The sequence below is a fragment of the Notolabrus celidotus genome, chromosome 16 (genome assembly GCF_009762535.1).
Source record: "Notolabrus celidotus isolate fNotCel1 chromosome 16, fNotCel1.pri, whole genome shotgun sequence".
Taxonomy (NCBI): Eukaryota; Metazoa; Chordata; class Actinopteri; order Labriformes; family Labridae; genus Notolabrus; species Notolabrus celidotus.
In genome coordinates, this window is record NC_048287.1 from 15,502,341 (window position 1) to 15,525,478 (window position 23,138).

The 23,138-nt window shown below is 40.2% G+C and overlaps 2 protein-coding genes across 2 annotated transcripts; one reads left to right on the top strand and one right to left on the bottom strand.

Moving 5' to 3' along the window:
• The first annotated feature begins 954 nt into the window (after window positions 1-954).
• Window positions 955-14,782, top strand: ndrg1a (N-myc downstream regulated 1a). The gene is made up of 16 exons (XM_034704990.1): window positions 955-1,101; window positions 4,698-4,775; window positions 5,300-5,335; window positions 7,733-7,838; window positions 8,694-8,814; window positions 9,149-9,211; window positions 9,311-9,371; window positions 9,884-9,970; window positions 10,156-10,212; window positions 10,337-10,440; window positions 10,607-10,663; window positions 10,770-10,821; window positions 11,529-11,576; window positions 12,023-12,058; window positions 12,400-12,451; window positions 13,289-14,782. The coding sequence occupies exons 2-16, from the start codon at window positions 4,719-4,721 to the stop codon at window positions 13,540-13,542; spliced, it is 1,191 nt and encodes a 396-aa protein (XP_034560881.1). The 5' UTR covers window positions 955-1,101; window positions 4,698-4,718; the 3' UTR covers window positions 13,543-14,782.
• Window positions 14,780-21,885, bottom strand: ccn4a (cellular communication network factor 4a). Its single transcript, XM_034704991.1, has 5 exons — window positions 21,437-21,885; window positions 18,218-18,506; window positions 17,110-17,364; window positions 15,665-15,858; window positions 14,780-15,572 (listed from the first exon to the last, which is right to left on the bottom strand). Exons 1-5 carry the CDS (start codon window positions 21,482-21,484, stop codon window positions 15,273-15,275), a joined length of 1,086 nt encoding a protein of 361 aa, XP_034560882.1. The 5' UTR covers window positions 21,485-21,885; the 3' UTR covers window positions 14,780-15,272.
• Between the last annotated feature and the right edge of the window lie 1,253 nt (window positions 21,886-23,138).

Consider the following 23,138-nt stretch of genomic DNA (forward strand, 5'->3'; position numbering starts at 1 on the left):
CTGCATTAACATATTCAAACTTCAGCACTCAGATTGTATGTGCTGTGTACTGTTTAAAAGGTGTTAAGCTACAAAGAGACCAATCATCACAGGCATTATAACAGATTAGATATCTTTTTGAAGTCACTTGTAATGTTGTCAGCTAACATGTCTCACACGTGTTCCTTCAAAGAAACATCTGTAATATAAAGCACCTTTGCTGCAGTACTGATTATTTCAACTTTAAGACAAGCTATCTGTGATTAGACAGAAGCAGTGGGCTATCAAGGAAAAGCGGTACGATTCAAGCAGAGGGAAGGGCTTCCCTTTGTACACACTTATCTTCTCTTGGCCTCAAATCAAGGTTACAAGACTGGCTGCATTCCTAGCCCCTTTGCTGCATTCAGTCTACTGACAATGCTACAACACACCTTAAAAAAGTCAGCTGTTGGGACCACAGCTTGGAGTTCCCCTTCACTCCTAGTGATTTGATGAATGGAGAGGAGTTCTTTCATACCCCAAAATTTACCACCTAATCATGAAAGTAAACTACTATGTGTTGCAAAAGAGGCCACAAAAAAGGGAAGTTAAAAACAGTGCAATATGATACATCTTAAATCTAGTTAACTGTTTAGTCAGCACCAAAGTGAAAAAAAAGGGAGCTACCACACCCTATGATAACAATTTCTTCCGAAAATGAAAGAAGGAGTTTGTCCTGACTAAAAAAGCCATGTACGTGACGAGAAACTTCGGGCAAGTATTACAGGCAGTTTGCTAATACTACGAATGTTTTTGCTCTTTCTCTTAGAGCATTTAACCCAAGAAGAGCTGTCAGATGCTTCCTCATACTGCAACCACTGGAAAGCTTCAAGCCGTGTTATCACTCCGCCACAGCTGCTGTTGCCCAATAGAGAGGGTGGTGGGGAAAGTGGGCCGGGCCGCACGCCCCCCAGGCTTTATAAAAATTCCCTCATACATCCGCCTTGCGTCGCACGTTATAAACAAAGCAACGATCTTGTCACTGCAACAAATAGTGCTGTCTGAAAAGGAAAAAGGAGAAAAAGTTTTGCGGACTTTTTTGGGGAGTTTTTATCTCAGGACAATCAGATACATAACCAAAAGGTAGGTTTCTTCTTTAAATACTTACTTTATTGTTTTCTAAAGAACTGGGTGCGTACTTGAAAGTATAGTTTCCCTTCATGTCAGCACACGTTGTTACTCCTGTTTGACAGTGCAAAGTTGGGTTATATCTCCGTTAATATCTCAGATTTGTTTTGACCACAAATGTAGGGAAAAACTATACTCACAAAGCAAATCGTGACACTTACATTGGAAATGTTTTTTTATTATTATTCTTATGCAAAAAAAGATTGCTACAAATGGCACAAATGCTGTTCTGGAGGATGTCCATTTTTGTTCTGGATTATTTAATATGTTATGAAATATAAGAGGTAGCATGTGAGCAGGTGGGGGAACTTGATCTTAGGTCAACATGCTTTTCACACGTGACAGTGTGGAAGCATAAGCGCACAAAAACAGACAGCAGAATATTTATGGGAAAAGTTCATTTTCAAGACGTAATTTGTAAAGCATCCTTTTACTTTCAAACCTTTCTAATAAGAATGAAGTGTGGGTACGATTGTAAAATTGTAAGGGGTTTAAAAATGTAAAAAAACAAAAAAACAAACAAACAAACAAACCCCCAAACGCAATTATTTGACTTTACTTATGAATTGGAACCATTTGATGGATAAGAACTGTCAACATTCCCTGTTTTAATATTATGTTGATACTTTACGAGTTAAGCCTTATGTACATTAATTTATTTCAGTGATACACAATGATCGATCACATAAACAACAGCAGCTTCCTGAACTAGAGATGTTTTTGAGAGGTGATCCCCCTAACCCCCCCTCCATCACTTTACTGTAGCACCCACATTTTGATATCTTTTACAATCTGAAAATGTAGGTCTGTGTCAGCTTAGTCCATCAGGCCTGCTGCTGCTGCTCTGCTGATATTTCAGAACCAGGGATTTGACAGATTAAGTGAGTTCCCAAAGATTAGGGAAGCAATCATTGTTCCTGCAGATGGACGCCCATGGATTTAAAACTATATGCAGGCAATGCAGGAAACATGTCCTGGCCTTGATTCTCCCGAAAAAACTGAGACTGGCTATCTAAGTTTAATCAGTCCATATGTTTCTCCCTTGCTCTTAGCGAGCAGAAAACAGTTAGAACTCAGGCTGTTTTGTAACTTGGATGTTTCGGCTTAAAATAGTGTGTCGTATCTCTGGATTTATTCAGGAAAAAACATGTAGGTCTGTGTTGATGTTGTTGTTTTTGATCTAAAGCTTGGGCTAAATTATATGACTGTGGAGTGGAAGCATTGGAATCTGCTTTTTAGGGAACACATAAAACCTTACCATGAGAATCATTCTTTGCCTAAGCTCAGTGGAATAAGTGGATGATAAAAGTAGGTTAATATAGTCTTGTTATGGCTTTGTTACATAGCATATTGCTATGCGACATTTAAGTCAGAAAGAGTGAGATCTTTGCTGCTAGTATTTTTCTTGAAAGTATAGAGTTTTGCAGATCATTCTTGCCTATATCCTCCCTCTGTTTCCTGTTCACGATTGCATAACTCATTTTCACTTCTGCCGGCCCAAAAGATCTTTCAGTAAATAGTTTGTTTTCTTCATCTCAGCGTGACATTATCTTAAAAACACACACATACACAAGTTTCAAAAGGGAATAAGTATGTAGGAACTGGTTTGACTTGGTTAAAGACAACATGCAACTATTGCAAATGACACGCAGCCAGTTTGGAGCCGAGCCAGTTTAAAGAAAGCCCCCTGCTGCAGGAGCAACAGAAAATCCCTGTGAGAAAAAGATGCACCACACAAACATCCTCTCACATTTAATGTATAACTTTAGTGTTTTTTGAAGTGATTTTTCAGATTCAACTATATATACATGCTTATAATTGAAATATTGTAATGTTTTGCCATGCGGATCAGTCGTTTTGACACACAGGTATGATAAGAATCTGACAAATCATTGCATAAGAAACATCAGGAGAGCAGCTCTGATATCTCTTTGCCCGGGATCAGGATCCTGTGGAGTTAAACCAACACTTCTCCCTCTATCTGCTCTTTGGCAAGGTGAAACATTAGCCCAGCGTGGCGACCAGTGAGAGGCACACGGCTAGTGTAAACAGCAGGTGACCTAGTTGTCTCAGCCAGGCACTCCTTCTCTGCTGCCAGCATGCTAACTGGCTAACAGGTGGCCACAGGAGCAGAGGAAGTCTGCAGTCTTTTTTTCTGAGCTAATAAGCTCTCTTGGAGCTTTTCACAGTCGTGTTTGCAAATAGACTTGAAAATAGGCTTAGAGGATTCCCCCCATGTTGATGCATGAACTGTTTTTCCCACTTCCTTTTATAAAAAGTTGCTTCATAATTCAATCATTGTGTGAACTTTTCTGTCATGTCTCTGGAATCTCGACGGGGGCTGATATCTTGCCCTCCTCGACAAAGATCCTGCAGTGTGATGGCGGCCATGTTTTTGGAGGCTTAAGCAGAAAAATGAACCTGTTGTTTGATACTCCTCTTCCTCTGTCCTATTGTGAGATCCGGCTGGCTCTGGTCCGCTCTCTGTTCTCTAAGTCAGAGAAGCATTTGTGTGTTTGTGTGTGTGTCTCTTGGGCGTTTGCACTAGGACGACCCTCATGGACAGATTTGAAATGTAATGAATCACCTCCTTCTTGTAGGACCACCGTGATCTGAAAGCTACAGTTCAATCCTGTTGGTCGATGTTGGTTGAAGCAGGTTTTTGGACAAACAGAAAGACAAAGAGAGCACAGAACAGATGGAAGGAGTCTGTATGGAACAAACATAGCAACTGCAACCAAGCAGGGACCAATACAAACAGAAAAAAGATAGAATAGAGAGAGCGAGAAAGCAAGCAGAGGCATGAAAAGAGGCGGGGATGTATCGATGGGAAACAGGGTGTCCGTTGCTTCCTGTGTCTGGGTCAGTGAAGGCCAGTTCTCGGGAGCCACCGGTGCCAGTGGACAAAGAGCCCTCTAAACTAGCTAATTTCATTTGCATGCAGAGCTGCAGCCTGGAACACAGCATCATGATCGCTTGGCTTGTCTCCTCTCTCTACTCGTTTTCCCTTTCTTTTCAACGCTCCTTGCCTTTCTCAGACTCTCTCTGTTTGTCCTTCCCTCTTTCTTTCTTCTTATTTGTGTTTTTCAAGTGAAATGTACATTCCAATGTTTGAACTATTACAAGGGAGGAGCTGCTTTACGTGTCAGAAAAATCTCAGGTAGTTCGTGAGACTTTCTTTCTTAGTGTCTCTGTTGTGGGCGGTTCAGGTGTGGCCCCATTATGTGGTCGCATGTTAGAGCAGATCACAGCGCCAGCCTCTGCATGTTCTGGTGTTGGGTGTGTATGTACAAAAAGTGTGTTTAAGTCTTTAGCTCAGGTCCCCGGTTATTGCTTTTGTGTTGATAAGAAACACGCCCACCTCAGGCTCAAACAGTCTGTCAATTTATTATCTACCTGTAAGCCTCCTGTAGCCCGCCAACCTGTGCCACACCTCTAAACTGATCATAGCTCTTCTGATCGGGCACACCGAAGTACTTGAAGAATCTTTTGTTTCAAAAGGACTGAAACAGCAGTCACACACTAACTTTTCCATTCTCTCTGACCTCCAGGCTCTTCTGCAGCTCTTTGAAATGGATAGCATCCAGGTTGTTGAATCCAAACCCCTGCTGGTCGACAAGGAACTGCCGGTATGTAGTTTGACCTAAGCATAATCAAATGGTGTTTGAAGGAGTTTCCAGAGATGTGTTTTGACATGCTGGAGTTTTGTACCTCTCAGCTTTGAATGATTCATAACTGACAAGCTGCTTGTGTGGTTCTCATGCATTTGCAGATTAATTATACTTCAGTAAAGGAAGATTTTATAATATTCAGAACTGACCAAGTTTGAAAAACACACTTAATTACTTGCAGATAAATTAGACTTCATACTGTACATTTCGTATGATACTCCAAAAATAGTTTGACTAGATTTGGAGTCACATAAATGAGTTGGCCCAAATAGGTCCATATAAAAGTCTGTGTGCAACACAATGTCTGACCTTTGTCCTGATGGCCCCACCCTAAGCACTCACAAAGAGAGCTGCTAAATCAAAGGTTTCAAGCATGAGAGATACTGTACATTCAGAGACAGGATGACATCTATAGAATATTCGATTATAGTCTGTCGCACTGTAATTGCATTAGTTTAATATTTTTCATTGTTTCCTCGCAGGGCCTGAGAGAGGCTGTGCAGCAGCTCGTTATCAAGGTACGTTCATGTGTGTGGGAATCCTTTGATTCCATTCACTGTAAACTCAGTTGTATTATTATTTTTATTCTTCATCCATATTTTATTACTTTAGCTTCTTGGTACCATCTAGGGGTTAATAAGAAGAAATAACTTTAATTAACTCATCTGTAGCTCATCTATTTTGGTGATGGCTTTCCATCCGCTGTGATTTTATTAGGGCTGAAATCAAATTGAGCCTCCTCTATTTCAGTCTGCCGCTGAAAGGGGTGATACGCCTTGTACTGGGTTTGTTAGATAACACAACTACGACACATTAAACCTCTTTACTGCCTCACTAACAAACATAAACACACACACTCTGGTTGGTATGAGGGTACTGCTGAGTCTGGGGGCTTGTCAGCACCCTGGACAGCGCCCAGACTCTCACACAGTCATGTTTTAAAGGTACAAGAAGTGGTCTTAAAGGTACAATGTCAGTATGTAAGGCTCATTCTCACCCTAGCCCAACAATGTACAGACTTTTTCCTCAAACATATACCCTGCGTGATCAAAGTGTTTGATGTCTGCTTAGATCTTTAGGCAAGCTGACTCAGTCCCATCAAAGAGCTAAAACTGCCTGTAAAGCTCAGCTGACTTTGTTGTCACTCTGCCAGGTGAGATGATCTGAAGGATCCAGGACAAGTGTCTGAAATCTCTTTGGCAGTTGAGCTTCCAACAGATAGAGACACAGGATTAGTTGAGGGTGATGATAATGGATGTTTACTGTCGACTTTGACAGAAAATACACAAAAATGGCACAGACATGCTCCACTCTTCTCCCTTTTGCCTTTAATACAAACACACATACACATGTACATACATATGTAGGCTTTCTGACAAACAAGTTTGCAATTAAACACACACTGTGACTTGTCACCCTGCTGTATTATTTCACCTGTGTTTCCCACGTGGTTGTTGTGTGTTCAGTGAATACGGAGAATGGGTGGAGCAAAGGGAATCCTTAGTTGTTTACATGTTCAGCATGTCCAGTTGGATGTTCCTAAAGAGCAGATGTAAAGCAGTCAGAACTGGTTTGAAAACTACTAAGCATGTGTAGAACGACAGGTCAGGTCACCTTAGGTCAGATTTGTTTTTGTTTTGACTGGCCGGCACTCAAACAGTTTATTTTAAAGTGTTGTCAAAAAAAAATTCTGGAATCGGTTTTCTAAAATAAAACTTATATTACACATGAACTACACATTTTCCATTTGAGGAACAATTTAGTGGCAGCTTCTACTTTGGAAAATGCTTCACTTAAAGAACCTCTGGCCTATATTTAAGATAAGTGTGTTTTTTCAGTAACATTTAGAGTTGAGATGTTTCATTTCTGATCATACAGCCTAGTTGGAGAAGCCAGTAACTAAATGTTCTTGTATTTTTTATGGGAGTATACTTTTTGCGCTTAGCCACGAGAAAAGTGCACAGTGTCTATCTTTTAGGATTTTAGTTTAAGTCATTAATCTGCAAATATTTCCACAAATATTTCTGAATAACAACTGCAGCCCATTCATCCAGCATGTCTCCCCTTGATAACACCCCCATTCTTACTCAAGTAAACTACAGTAGCCAATGGCCCTCTGTCTGACATTGGCTGATCCAATTTAGAGATCTCTTCGGCCAGAGTTAGCTTGTTTTGACCAGCCTGCAAGGCACCATGGGAGACCAGGGGCTTAGGGCAGCTGGTAAGCAGTGGGGGTATAAAACTGAGCTCTCAGAGCAGGGCTAAACAATTTCAGAGGCTTACCAACATTTGGATTTATAGCTCAGGGAGCCACTGCGCAAACAGTCATTCTGCAGCGAGTAGCATCAAACTCGTCTCCTGCAAACATGGTTCTGGAAGATTCTGATGTGGAGATGATTGTTGCTGAGATTGAAGTCAGCGTGAGTACACTGAAGGCTTTATTGTGTGGATTTGTTGGCCTGTTCTTCATGTTGGACTAAAGCTTCTGTGAGAGGTGTTGGCAGGTGACAGGTGTTGGCTCTGGATACATAGTCGTTATGTTTATTACATTTTGATTTGTTCCTCATTACAGGAATTGACCAGATGTTAATAACTGAGCAAGCCTTCAAGTGTTTTGGCTGACTCAAAGCTGTATTGAAAAATAAGGAAGAAAACACTTTAAATTTGAATGGGGTTAAGAGGATTTCTATAATTAGATTAGGCAATAATACAAATTTTTAACAGTGTTAAGCAAAGGCATCTTAATTGAGCTGATATGAGTTGCATTTAGATGTGCAGATCGATCTATTGATGGATACTGAAATGAGGTGCAACATGTTCTCTTCTGACACCATCAGTATTTTACTTCATAACTTGGTAGAAAAATAATCATCCATACATTTTCTGCTAAGTTTGTTCTCTCTTTGCCTCCATAGGAGCATGATGTGGAGACTCCCTTTGGAAGAGTTCATTGTACAATGAAGGGGGTTCCCAAGGGTGACAGACCAGTGATCCTCACCTTCCACGACATTGGACTGAACCGTAAGCCGGCCTCCTTATTTTTCTATGAGCAAGTGAAAAAACATCTGTTTTTGTGGCCAAAGGCCTAGGTGTTTTAATTTCAGTACATTGGGTTTCCCAAGATACTCTACAAGAAGTCTACTACATTACTGTGATATTATGTTAACTTTAAAAGAAGTGTATTGCAGTACAGCAGATGACCTATTTAATTGACCTGTTGGTGGTTTGTAGTGTGACCTAAATCAGGTCTTTTAAGGACATCAATCTGGCTTTTCAATTATAGAAAAATAAACTTTAGTGATACAGATATAAGAAAATTAATAAAAATATTAAGAGTAAACAATAAGTGTATCTATAAAGAGATTATTTTAAATCAGCCATAAACTTTTCACATCATTTCACCCTCTAGTACAGCATGTTGGTAAGGAGAATATTGTTTTTTAGTTTGTGCACTGTTTAGCCGAGTTATAAGCCATGTCTGTTGTTACAGAATTCCGCTGAAAAGGAGATTCATGAGGGTGAAATCAATTGAAAGATTCTTCAAAAATAATTTTATATGATAAAATAACCACCTTTATCTAGTTCAATATAAAAAGGTACGTTACAAACAAAATCACCTAGTTTCTCAGGTCTGAGAAAGGTCTGTAACTGCTTGGCCATACAGAGTGTCATTTTGATTAAATCCAGCTCTTTCATGAAAAATGTTAAATGTTAAGTATCTGAACTCCTTTTGATGATGGTGTTAAATCTTCCAAGCAGAAGATGACCCACTGCACCTACAAAAACAAACCCTGCACGACTCTAATTTAGGTTACTTTAGGTCAATCTTGTCTATCTGCCAAGTATCACTTATCCACCTCCACCTTCCTTTGCCAGACAAAACCTGCTGGAACACGCTCTTCAGCCATGAAGACATGTCGGAGATCATGCAGCACTTTGCCGTGTGTCATGTTGATGCCCCAGGGCAGCATGAGGGAGCTAACACCTTTTCCACCGGGTGAGCCAGACACAAACACATACGAAGGCACTTAAATTTATGTCAAGCTGTCTGTGACCTTTGGCTGGAGAGATAGATCAGCGCGGATGTTCTAAAGACGACCTAATTTGACGAGTGTGCTGCAGGTGAAGATGTTTATCTTGCTGGCTTAATCTCTGTGCTTTGATGGCTGGACTTTGCCTCATGTACTTGAACAGAACATGATATGGAAAAAGATAGCGAAACACAGATGCTATTACAGTCAACAATAAAGTGATAAAAGCAGCGATTAGACAATGTAGTTAATGTAAAGTTGTAAAATAAAAGTTGTAACAATGTGTGTTTTGTTTGCCAGATATGAGTACCCGTCTATGGACCAGGTAGCTGAGACCATCCCACAGGTGTTGAAGCACTTTGGGTAAGCTGAGCTGCAGTTTCACTCTGACTTTTATACACTTAAATCAAAGATAATTTCTAACCTGTTGTTCTAACAGTATCCATGTCTGTCTGACCACAGGCTGAAGAGTGTGATTGGAATGGGCACTGGAGCCGGGAGCTACATTCTGACCAGATTTGCTGTAAGTCTCTCCCCTGCCCCTCTCACTCAGGCTTAATAATTATAAGTTTTAATCATTGAAGGATTAGCAGAAGTGTTTCTTATTGCTGTTTTTGGCAATAAAGCACAGATTATTGCTCCAGCCTGTGCTGAGCCATAAAAGTCTCAGGAATGTTCCAGTTCAACACTAACACTGTGCTCAGTAGGCAGTCTCACTGTGTTTACACAAGGCTGACAGAGATAGAACTTTTAACTCTTTGCTGCAGATTTCTCTGTAGATTAATTAAAATGAATTTAAATGCATTTTACAAAGAAAAACTGTGAAAGATTAAAAACCAATGCCAGCCCAGGTAAACAGAAATAACAGTAAGTTACTAACAAGTAACAAATTATATGTGATTTGAATCATAGAAGCACACCTTCATAAGAATAACTCAAATTAATCCAAAACATTAGCAGCCTAAACACTATGTGCTCTTAGTTCTAGCTAGATGCAGCATTGTGTGTTAATATTTAATGTTGTTTGTGTTTTAGCTGGACTACCCAAACATGGTTGAAGGACTGATGCTCATCAACATCAACCCATGTGCTGAGGGATGGATGGACTGGGCTGCACACAAGGTAACACACATCAAGAGGTTGAACACATGCACCGTTTTTCCAGAAGAAGCCTTCTGAATTTTTGAAATTCTTAAGTTTTTGTCTAAAACATGAGCAGAGGCTAACTGCAAACAGAGAATCATGGTAGAACTTGCAAATGGATAAATGTTCCAATGAAGGAATTAAGATTTTATAACCAATTTCAGATTCATGGATGGACCCATGCCGAGCCTGACACGATCATCTCCCACCTTTTTGGAAAGGTACACATTCAAGTATCATCTCTTCTCACTACACTGACACTCTTCACTTAACACGTCTTTGAGCAGCTATACAAGGTATTTATCTTTCAGTGATTTACTCTGATTTTATGTTTGGTTTCCACAGGAGGAAATCCACCACAACCAGGACTTGATTGGAACATACCGCCACCACATCGTCAACGACATGAACCAGTTTAACCTGCATCTCTTTGTCAAGTCCTACGAAAGGTACAAAATAAAACAAAATAACAACACATTAACATGATGCTCTCACAAGGAGCAGGATGAATGTGTAACAAGGCTAAGAAATTGAAACAGGCTGTAAAATATTAACTTTTTATAACAAAAATCTGGAAATTGTGAAGGATTTTCCTAAACTTGTCTCTTTCTGCAGTCGGAGGGATCTGGAAATTGAAAGGCCGATCCCTGGAAGCAACGTCAGAACCCTCAAGTAAGTTGTCTGTAGGCAACAATCAAACATCAACAAACAATAAGTTTACATGAAGTAAGATATTTGGCCCAGGCTGCGTTTTAATTTTAATGTTTCTCCAATCCAGGTGCCCATCCCTGCTGGTGGTTGGCGACAGCTCTCCTGCTGTGGAGGCTGTGGTGAGTTCAGGCGCACAGCCATTTAAAACAAGCCTTTGATGCTAATGATTAGACTTCCCACCACAGTTTAACATGTGAGAAACGTGTTTTCCACTCACTTCAGTCAACCATTTAAGCCCAAAAGATATGCAAGATTAAACGCTTAAGGACAACTCTTGAACATGACTTAGGCAAGAACAAAGTTGGGAACAGAAATCAAGTGACGCAGAGCAGTTTTAATCTGAGTGCTGTTAGATCAGAGAGGCGCCGCAAATCCGCCAGCAAATCTGTTTCTGATTTGTTAGCAGTTATATGCCATAGCTAAAAATGGAAAGTAATGCATTTGAATCAATCAATTGAAAAATATACTATAAATATTTAAAAACATTTTGGATAAAGCTATATTTTCATTTAGCCTGAAAAATATGATCATTGTTCATTTAGGATCTTTTTTCAATACTGATTTCTTCTTGGTGAAAATATAGACATCTTGTGTTCTCTATGCATTTTTCACACTCAACTGAATTGGGAAAAATACAAAAAAAATTGATAGAATACAAATAAAATAGTACAGGTAGAACAGAAAATCATGAAAAAAAAGTCGTTTTGAAGCATTAGTTTCAAGTTTTCATTTATTAGGCTTCAAAATAAATTAAAGACCAGATGGAAGTCATACTTTTGGTTTCAGTGTACACTTTATCGCTGAATAGTGTAATTTCTGTCCTCAGGTTGAGTGCAACACCAAGCTGGACCCAACGAAGACCACCCTGCTGAAGGTAAAGGCCTATTTATCACCCACCTCCTCCTCCCCTACCTCATGCCCCACATCTTCATTCAGATTATAATAGCCCTCATGGAAACACATCAGCTGATAAGATTCCAGTGACTCAGCAATTACCTGGTGACATATTAACCAGTAGTTCGGAAGGTTGGATGCATCCGTGCGTATGCAGTCTGCTTCAGCTGACCTACTTTTTTTCACCTGTGGCAACTTTATGATCCACAACAGAAAACAAATAGCACTTAGTGCTAAAATAGGTGCCATTTATTAGGGTCGTATGTTTAGGGTCTGGAGGAACACTAATTGGAGGCAGCAGGGACAAGGTGTTCAAATGGGACCTGTCAAGTGTAATCAAGGGAGTAATGGTGTGTATATTGCTCTGTGAATGTAAAAGTGCTAACATGCTAAATGCTAATGGTGCTTTTTCCCTCCTCTCTCCAGATGGCGGACTGTGGAGGCATGCCTCAAATTGACCAGGTGTGTACGTGTGTCTGTGAGTCAGAAACAGAAAAAGCTTGACACTGCTTGTGCCATAGAGCACACTTGGAAAGGGCTTTAGAAGCAGGTGGACGGATGGATGGATGGCAAAAGAAGGTTGCACTTAAGAGCATTAGCAAGTAGCAGACATGAACCACGATTGTCAGGTCGTAATCCTGACAATCGTGCAGCACCTGCTCACAGCAGCTGTCATATCTCAGAGCCTGGGCGATAATCTGCCAGATGACAAATTGAGTCTGTCAGTGTTATGTAAACAAGTGTGATAATTAGTGACAGGGGGACTTATCATCACTCTCTTTTCTGTGTTTTCCTCTCTGCAGCCTGCTAAACTGACAGAAGCTTTCAAGTACTTCATTCAGGGCATGGGATACAGTAAGTACTCACAACATGCAGTGTTTGACTGTGAAAACACTTTTCAGGAATGTTGTGCTTAAATGTCAAGAAAAGGCAGTTTTTAAATTACACTGTTCTTAAATTATCCGGTTCAAAGAGTTTACACGCTTTAAAATATGTTTCCTGCCACCTTGTGGTGAGATGAAGGTGCTCCTCGGCCTAGTGTCCTCCTCTTCTCCCTCTAGTGTTTGTTAATAAATGACTTGTGTGCTCACCGGGTTGTAACTTGCACTCAGCTTAAGGTCGTCGCCAGATGTTTTTGTACCACAGAAGTACAGAGTGTACGAATGCAGTGGTAGTAGAATATGTACACTTATTTATACACTGTAAATGTACACTTCATCACAAAAAAACTAAACTGAAGTGTAAGCTGTTCAAAACTTTGTTAAAGAAGCAACTGATTTTGATCTGAAAACAGACTACTTGAATGAGAAAAACTTAAAGCCCCTGTGAGGAGTGTATGATTGTTGTGAAACTGATTGAGTGGTAACTCTTTTGAACCTAAAGTAAAGAAGCAAACCAGACAATCAACGCCAAGATTGACAATTTCTATATTCTGACTTTTCTTGTTCGACTTTTCATGCCTTGTCGAACAAGACATTTAACAGCACACTGAATAAAAACTCTTTCTCACATTGAGTGAACACACCTTGTCTATGGTCAGGGAAGGGGCAAGATGAACACAACCAGAAAGTTTTTATGGTCTTTCTTGTAATACTAAAAGAGACATCAGAAATATATGAGGAAATGTGCTTGTTTTTTTTCTATCACAATATTCAGTGCTTTTACAAAATCTTTCTCCTCCTCTTTCCTCAGTGCCCTCTGCCAGCATGACCCGCCTGGTCCGCTCCCGTACTGCCTCCGGCTCCAGCGTCACCTCCTTCGACGGCAACCGCTCACGCGCCCACACCAACGAGGGCAACCGCTCCCGCTCGCACACCAATGACGGCAGCCGCGGCCACACTGCCGAGAACCAGCGCGCTCGCTCCCACACGGCGGGCTCCATGGACGGCACGGCAAACAGCAACGTCGACCAAGCTGTGCCCAAGTCCACTGAAGTGTCCTGCTAAGTGAAACCTCAACTCTCCAGACAACCCCTGATAAACCTGTCCAGGTCCCTTCGGTTTGTGCTGCGCTGCCTTTAACTGACACCCTGACACACATTCCTACCCACACACAAACACCGATGTGGAGAAGGAAACTTGGATTGTAAGAAAGCACATGAACACTCATCTGCAGACTTTTCATTGCAGCTGAGATGCCCCATCTCATTCTAAGGATTCAAACATATTTCTGAACAGGAAATTGCTCCTCTTTTTCATGTGAGTGTGTTGTTAGAGTCAGCGCAGCACCTGGGAACACCGAAGCAGAGAATGTCGGAGAAAGCTGTGGCTACGAGTACACCAGCTTGTACATTTTGTCTCTCATAATCTCTCATACTTAAAAAAATTTGTTTTAATTTCCATTTCTGTGTTCCCTCATCCTGTTTGTATCCATTTGACCACATTGACTCAGCTTTCTCAAAATGTACCTGACTGTAAATGACTTTTTCCTGTTGTCACTGTAATTTTTTTGATCATTTAGTCTTTATTATCCATGTTTGAAGTTTTGTCATTTGTACGTAGGAGCAGATTCGTAGATGTGGAGAGGGAGCGGGGAGGCACTTGGATAAACAGAACTGGCGGGTTGCCTTGTAACTTTGAAAATTAAGGGACAGACTTCATGTATATCATGTACAGAAAATAACACTGTTTCACTCTGCCAATGTCCATTATCCAAAACATTCCCTGTTATTTTAACAGCCCACTCTTCACTGGTGGACTCCTAAAACTTTTCAGGAATCAAATGATAATTTTTTACAACATTCCAATGAGACTGTACGCTTTTTCATGAATCGAAACCCATCCTGAAATGCAACTTCAAATCTTAAACATCCTATGCTTTATTAAAGGATCATGGCTTCAGACAAAAACTTTTTTATGATAATGATTTCTATGCAATCAAGCACAAAGGAACAAAGATGTGCCACGGAATTGTTCACTGTCGGTGTGATGCTCCCATGTAGTCATGGGTCTTTTAGGTGAGCAATGTGATTGCTCCATATTAACATGAGGCTAGCTGTAGAAACTTACCTGACACCTTCTGCTCCTGTATTTTAATTGCACTACAGCAACAGTTTGCTTTGTAGAGGACCTACATGGCTTTGTAAAGATGCAATTCACCACCGTCTAATGCTGTAGAAAAGCATTAAAGTGACATAACAGTTGTTTGTATTTATTAAAAAAATGACAATAAAAAACTTGTAACTGATCTTCCCTCATGATGTCTTTATTGCATATTGAAATATGTGGTCCTAAAATAAGGCTTTATCTTTGGTATTTTTAGTCCATTTTTACCTTTGGAACATTTATTACAGTCAATTTCATGACTCTTAAAGGACAATATTTACAGAAAGCATTATTATCAACTCGTGATTTTAAAGACAGACAATTTTTGGTGGATGTGTATGCATCCACATATGCAAAAAGCTCCATAAATAAATAAGGCCTTCAATATATCACACTGCCACTTATGTTTTTTTTCATGTGCAAAGCAGTTCTTCAAATATTTATCAAAAGCAAAACATGCTTATGAATCCATTCTTGGGATACATTTACATTTTATATTTACAGATTTTTCCAATAGGAAAAAAAGACGATAAGAAATTCCCTTAACACACCATTTACAATCTAAAAACATCGCAGAGGAAAAATAGGTCAAGAAAAGTCTGGAAGGAGGCAGAGAGCCTGATTGAAACCTGTTAGTTCATGACTTCTGGGTAACCGTAGTAGCTCTCCAGCTCGGCAAAGATGTCATTGGGGTTTTTACAGCTGAGGTTGCAGAAGCAGGCCTGGACCCATAGCATCTTCCAGGTGAACCCAGACCCGTTAGGACACTCAAAGTCTACGTCAATGGTTTTGGACTTGTAGGGGATGCAGCAGCGCTCATCCATGCAGACGCCGCAGTACTTTGGTCTGTATTGCTTCTTGCTGGTGCAGCCAGAGATGGTGAGGTTTGAGGGCTGATCTTCCCTGTAGATGTTCAGACATTTCTTCCCTGGCTGATGAAGGAAGAAAGTAGGAAAATAAATAAATCAGGGAACCTTTTTGATCTTGGTTTTCATGTTGGTTGATCATTAAACTAAATAGCTACCTTGATATGTTTGGTAATGTCGATCTCACAGGGCCGCAGGTTGCAGAGGCGAGACTCTTTGATGAGCTCACATTGGTCGTTAGCGTTAGAAATCCTCAGGGACAGACCACGGCCGCATGTCTTTGAGCAGGGGCTCCATGAGGTAGTCTGGGTAATGCAGTTCTTGTGCCAGCTCCTGGTCTCGGCTGGGGAAGCTGCAGCAACATAGAGAAGAAAGGTAAATAAAATCATGTCTTACTTTAACGGCTTTAAATATTCAAATAAACACAATTGTGGTCCAATTTATAGAAGACATTGTGCAAAAAAGGGTGTTAAAGGATGGAAAAGAAACTGTATCTCTTATGCACAATATTTCATAATACTACCTCTTAAAAGGCTGTAATCCAATTGCTGGTAATAGGATCAGTTTGGACTTCCTTTGTCCCCTTTCACTGTTTTAAATCGAGGAACAACCAGAGACAGTTTGTTCATTTGTATTTATTTCATAAAATAATCCACAACCCTTCAGTGGTTTCTGTGTGTAATCCAAATCTTTACACTGTATTTGAGCTGTAATCTGAACCTGATCTCCATCCTTACACAAAACAGAGACATCTCCTCTCCCGTTATTTCCTCCACAGTACTGCTACACTAAATGACTAGAAACTGGACATGACCCAGAAACAGTGTGAGAGCTTGCACAGGAAAGGATTGGTCTGTCTCTGAACACACATGTGCACACACCCAAACCTCATGACCCTCAAGGATAACAATCTGTCCTCACATCACTACACAGCTACAGACTGCCAAAATCAAACACAGCTGTAACAGCAGCACTCTACCTATTAAATCTAATATCATCAATGGATTGAAAAATTATAAGGTCTTCTTTGTCATCAGAAATACTCAAAAGGTTAAAACTAGATTGGACATATTTATACAAAAGGGCCATATGGGATATTCATTTGAATACTGATTGTTTGGACTTCTCCATGTGTACAATTGACCTGTTCAAATAAGGACTCTTTGATCCGCAATTTTACACTTAGGGTCATGCGGTTCATGTAGATCCACTGACTTAACATATTTCAACCTGACTGAAACTGGAGATTCTCAAAGAAGCATTATTTGCGACATTATTTTGTGAAAATTCACGTTACAGAGCAGCTACTTCACTTTGTGTGCATTTAGAGTAAGTTATCAGTTGTTTTGGGAGTCTAAATCATCGTTTTTCCCTTCTACTTCAATACTTTCGCATTCTCTTGGATTTAACTCGTCTGATGTTTTCAAACTCAACCGTGAACCAGGCTGCATATCAGTGGGCTGAGAGGAAATGAGGAGATTTGTCAGTGCTTTTAGAAAAATGGAAAGAATGAAAGGAGAGTTGGCAAGATGAAGTCCAACCTCCAGAAGCAACACAATAAACAAAACCCTCCAAATGTAAACAGTATACCGAAGCATCCCACCTTCTACTGCATGCCGTGGTGCTGTCTTGCGTCCTCTTTTGGGTTCATCACAGATCCATTGCTCACAGCACTGTCCTCGGACTTTGACCCTCCGCGGGGTTTGGCACCACACCCGCGGAGGCTGGGACTCTGTGCACAGGGACACACAGCCGATGGCACCGTTCACACACACACACTGGTATTTACAGCTGGGACTGAAGCTCTGCCCGTTACGGTAGATCACTCCATCATGCTCGCAGCCCGTTCCCACCATATCTGACAGAGAGGAGCAACAAGCAGGCACATGTAAGTAAAAAAAATGCAAACACTAACACTGCGCTAATGTTTTCTTATGAAATTAACTGAATCTAAATAAAGATGAAGACAGAAAAATGTTAAATACAGAGTATTATAGAAATATTCCCCTCCTTTGCAGACTTTTTCCACATTTAAAAGTGTTATTACTTAGAATTTCAGAAGGCTTTTGGGGGCTTTTATCCATTTAACCAATCCGAAGAGCAAACACCTCTTGGACAAACATTTGTTGCACTTTATTTAAGATGTTGCTTCACAGCCGAGAACAGCCCCTTATACTAGAAATGTATGGCTTGTTTGTCCATTACATACAACCCCAGTAAGATCATTGTGATTTGCAAATGTAAAATGACATAGTGTACTTCATGTGAATGGTCAAGGGGGGGTGATTACTTATGCTAGAAACTAGGCACAACAATAAAAACTAAACAGATCTGTTTAAAGATCTGTAGCGTTGTCACATTGTCTGACACAACTCTGACCATACATTAATGTGAAATTAAAAGAACTTAATGTGGTGAAAAATATGCTTAAGTAGATTTAGGGAGTACATTGTTCTAAAATGTCAAATACTGCATAAGAATAGTAGCAATCATTTGGGCATATCAATATTTCTGACATTATCTCCAAAATGTTAAAACCACAAAGCATACAAAAACCACTTTGTTTTTTAGCAGGCAGCATAAAGAAGCATGAATGTTTTGTTTAATTGGGGTACATATTACTTCTCCCGGACATTGAAGTTAACCACAACACAAAAAAAAAGTCCCTGCTGTGTGAAAACTGTAGTTTGTTTCGGTTGAGTGACACTTACATGCACACACTCCTTTTTCGTACCTAGGCTTGTCCGAGCTGTAGTCACAATACAGTCCCTTGTGGTAGTCGCAGGTATCCGCCTCGTTGCACACCTCACCCACCTGTCGGGCACAGGTCTTGCAGCAGTCGCAGCCATCCATGAGGAGGCTCACGCCCGGAGGACAGGTGCGGACGGCCTTTGGACACTCGCATGGCCACTTGCAGTACTGTGTCCTGTTGAAGAAGTCCACAGCTGTGGTTGTGACGGCTGTGGCAGGCGGCATGGCAGTGGAATTCTGGGAGTAGGCCTGGAGAAAGGCAATTGGACAAATGAAGACTTAAAGAAACAACTTTATTAAAAAAAAAGCAGATTACTGTAGCACATTTGTAGCTTTTTTATAATGAAAAACTGTGATTTTTGTTTTACCTTTAATGCATTGAAAATACAGCATTAGATTAGTGCATAAAGTAGGAGTAAGTTTAGTTTTCATGTTTGTGTTAAATAAATAAATCTGTCTTTTATTAAACAAAAGGTTTTTAACCCCCTGTGCGGAGGCAATATGCTGCACCATAATTCTTTCAGAGGCAGCACTCTCTTCTAAGCCTGTCTCACACACTTCTTATATGCCTGCGTGGGCAAAATATATGGCAGCCTGCAAACATCTAGTCATGTTGTGCAATAAATTAAATAAGGATGTAAAAATGAATGAAACACCCAGCGAGTTAATCTCATTAAATCAATAATGTCAAGTCTTGTGTTTATCACTCTGGAAGCGTTCCATCATCATGTTTATAATCTACAACTGACTGTGCTGAACTGTTACAAAATCCTGCCAATGAAAGTTATTCATAGCTCCCTCCCTCAGTGTGTTTGACTCTCTCTGTAAAGAGACAGATCGCACTGTTAAGAGTGCAACAGCTCTTAAACGCAGATGTTCTCCATGAAACAGGACACATGGGCCACATTAGCAACCTGGCGCTCTGAGGTTAGCTTTGGACAGAGGATGAACAAGTCCCATTGGAGATTTTTTTTTCCTGACAACAAATACCAATGTTCAGAGTGGAAATTAAATTCTGCTTGTTTTGAGAACAGGGTGTGCTTGTTAAAATGCCAGATGATTATTGTCCAGTCAAATTCAATTTATGTATTTGCAGCAAATCTTCTCAGACAAAGCTATTCCTCCTTGGCGGAAATGCTAAGGATGTCCATTTTTATTGAACTTGAATTAAATAAAGATAAAATCATGAGGGGCCTATTTATAAGAAATAATGTCCCTCATAATTGTCACAGTATTAAAAGGAGGCAAAGTCAACCTCAGTGGACATACGTACCAGTCCTTATACTCAAATCATGACAGTAACTTTAAAACAGCAAGGAGCTACAATCCTGAGTAGCTTCTGATCCATGATATGCATGCACACACACACACACACACACACACACACACACGCACACGCGCACCTACACACACACACACACACACACACACACACACACACACACACACACACACTAATGTACGTGCATGCACACATAATCTGCATTTAATTGAGAGTAAACCTGCTTAATCATCTTATGAAAGCCTTATGTAGCCTATATGTTACATCCCTGAGCCCTTTCCCTGCACTTAAATGACATTAAGACTGTATCAATGGCTACTGGGCACACTGCTGAGAGCTAATGTACATGAATAAGTTGCAATAACAGCAGTGCCACTTAACCATTCTTCAAAAGAGTTAATTTAGCTTGCAGCTATCAGGCTAATTTACAGAGGCGAAGATTATACCGGCCCAATTCAGAATGATTTCATTTTGAAAGGATTTCAACATTGTACAGAAATTGCAGAGCACTAAATGAATTACAGAAACAGATATTTTAGAACCTGAGCATGTCTGCAAGTAAAGAATGACCCTCGAATACTCAGGTGAACTCAAAATGTTATAGAGATTTAAATTAAAATATTTGTGAGTCACCCTTTCAACATCCTCATCTCTTGGAATGACCTCAAACAGCTTACATGTTTTGATTGAGGTCACTTAATAGTGTTTTCTGTTGTGTGGGATGACATAGAGTGCTGCTGGTTGGATCTGTTCTCATGTCATTTGTTTAGATCCTCTGATGTGAGAGCAGGGATGGACAAAATGACCCTCAGGGAATGGGAAAACCTTTGGAACAATAGATTGTTGTTTTTTTCAAATGTCGGTAGGTCAAAGCAACAACAGTCAACAAGGAATTGTTTTCTTAACCTCACCTCAAAGCTTGTGTAATTTAATATTTGAAACATGCTGTTCATTTAAGCTATGATATGAAATTGGAAAAGAAGGCAATGGACTACATCACATCACTTATCAGCCATGATTATAACAGCAACTATGTAATCTTTTAACAGAGTGAAGATGATTTTATACATGAGTATTATTCCAAATAGTTTTCTCTTGTTGTAAAAAGCCTTTTTAGTCTGTTCAAATATTAAAGAAGCCGTAGAAATATGATGGTGGTCTGCTGGAAATACATTGGGCTGTGTATTTTAAGAAAATAATAATAAAGCCATCTAAACGCAGTTTCTTCTAAAACCACTAGGTAGCACTGAAGCGCAACAAATGTTGGAACAAGAGCCTGAAGTGAGGAAGCTGCTATCATCTCACATTGAAGAATTATACATGACAAATTCAACTTTTCTCCAGCTACTCCAAGAGAAAATGATGCGGTTCGTGTCGGTCAGTCTATCTGAATATGCAACCCTGTGTCCCAAGTCAGGGAATATCTCCATAGTCAGTCAGCATTTTGTCACTTTATGAGGATAAAGATAACTTTGTATGTGACAGTGGAGAGACTATCATACGTGGAAGGATGCAAACAGGAGGCTAACAATGACTGAACAACAACAGATAGAAAAATACCCGAGTCTGCGTTTGATGATGACGTCAAATTTAAATCATAACTATAAATATCAAGCATACCAAACTCATCAATTAGGGTTAATACCTAACATGCATGAAAATACCACAGCTCTATTCATTGACAGGGGAAATTAAAAAAGAAAAGAAAAGTACCGTCAAGTTCTACAAGCCCCCTTTTAACATTTATAGGAACTTTTTATGATGCAAAAGGGACACTGACAACATCCCACACATCATAAATGTCAATTTTAATTTCCTCCCCTTCATTCCCCATGCACATTTAACGGAAATCGTCTTTTTTTGGTCGTATACATAAAAAATAAATCCTCCATCCAACCTGTTGAATCCCGCCTGCAGTTAGAATCCACAACAGGAGCCAACTCATCACTGGTGTGAAAGTGCAAATGCATTGAATCCGGAAAGAGTCCCGCGTTAAACGCTGGTCACGTAGCCCCCCGCAGGTGTGCTACATCCTCCTCGTGCCGTGTCTGTCATCGTCCTGTACTCCACCACCTCTGTCTGTGTCTGCAGCACCGCGACTGACAGCCCGTTTATGTCCCGGCTGACGTAAGGTCTGAAAGGACAAACCCCGCATACTTCTTACAGAGAGGGGAAGGTTTCTTCCCTTTCCCTCCCGCTCCACTTTCACCCGATCCTCCTCCTCCTCTTCCCCGGAGAGTCCTGGTGGCTAGGGCGTGTCTGCAAACCCGCACTCTGGGGCATGCAGAGGTCCTTCTTCCTTACTGTCATGAGGTATTTTAAGTCTCCTAAAACAGATTTCACATAGTGCATTCACGCATAATGGTGCAAGCAATGGGAGTTAGTATTGAGTCACCATTCTGTGCAAAAGAGTAAAAAACAAAGCTAACATGATTCTTGAGCTGACTAAGAGCTGTGTTTACATCTACCCTAGGCTACGGCAGTTTTGAAGTTGGCTTGGTCTGGAAACATCAACCTAGTTTCAATTTAATTGACAAGAAGTTCTCCTTGGTCTCCTTGCGAGGTCACCATGTCCTGACCTCTTAACTGTCTGTTGATTCAGGCAAATAGGCTGATATGGCGAGACATTGATGACAGTAAATGCATGCAGATGATCAGGAACCTTTAATCACGTTATCTGTGCATATTATCAGCCAAAAATAACCGTATTTATTATGCAACACGTAAGCCCTGTTACCCAAATATGAACACAAACAGGTTAGGACACAAAACCAAGATAGTTCTATTCATTTAAACTCAAATCAAGTGTCTATTTTGTACTATATTTTACAGGGAAAAGCCTGGAATTGGTGTAACCATAACTTCCAAAAAGTTAAATACATATGGGCCTCTAAGTGGTAATGTAGACTATGACAGGGTAAGGCAAGGTAAGGCAACTTTATTTGTATAGCGCATTTCATACACAGGGCAACTCAATGTGCTTTACATTGAAACATTAAAAGCATTGGAAACATTCAGACAAGCATGAAAGAGCACAATTAAAATGAGAAATATAATAATATTTTCCATAAAATGTGGAAAAAGACTATTAAAAAAAGACATAATCTGATACAAGAAATTCATATTTGCACATTCAAACAGCAATTTATGTCACATTGTCACAGTGGGCTTCATTTTGGTCAGACACATGAGTTGCACAGCAGTTTAGATGTCTCTGTAATGCATTACTGAATAAGCCACAGGTTATGACATTTTTACTCTTCACTAAAGCATTTAAGAGTCACTGTTGTTTCTCTGTACAGCATCTCATCTTATCGCACCTCATCTGATCTAAGTTTCTCTTTTCACACTTTAAAGTCACACTTCATCCACCTCATAACTACAGTGCAGCCCCTTCGAGAATGACCTGAACTTCACACACAATTCTTGAAATGAACATTTGCTTATTTAAGGAGTGAATAAATATACAGCACAGGTTGCCTACCTCCTACCTACAGTAACTATTTAAAGTCTGGGTCTGTGTCTGGCCCACAGATGTTTGGTTTGAATCAATGATGTCATCTATCTCGAAGTCTGCTTCTTTGCTTTCCTTTCCTTTC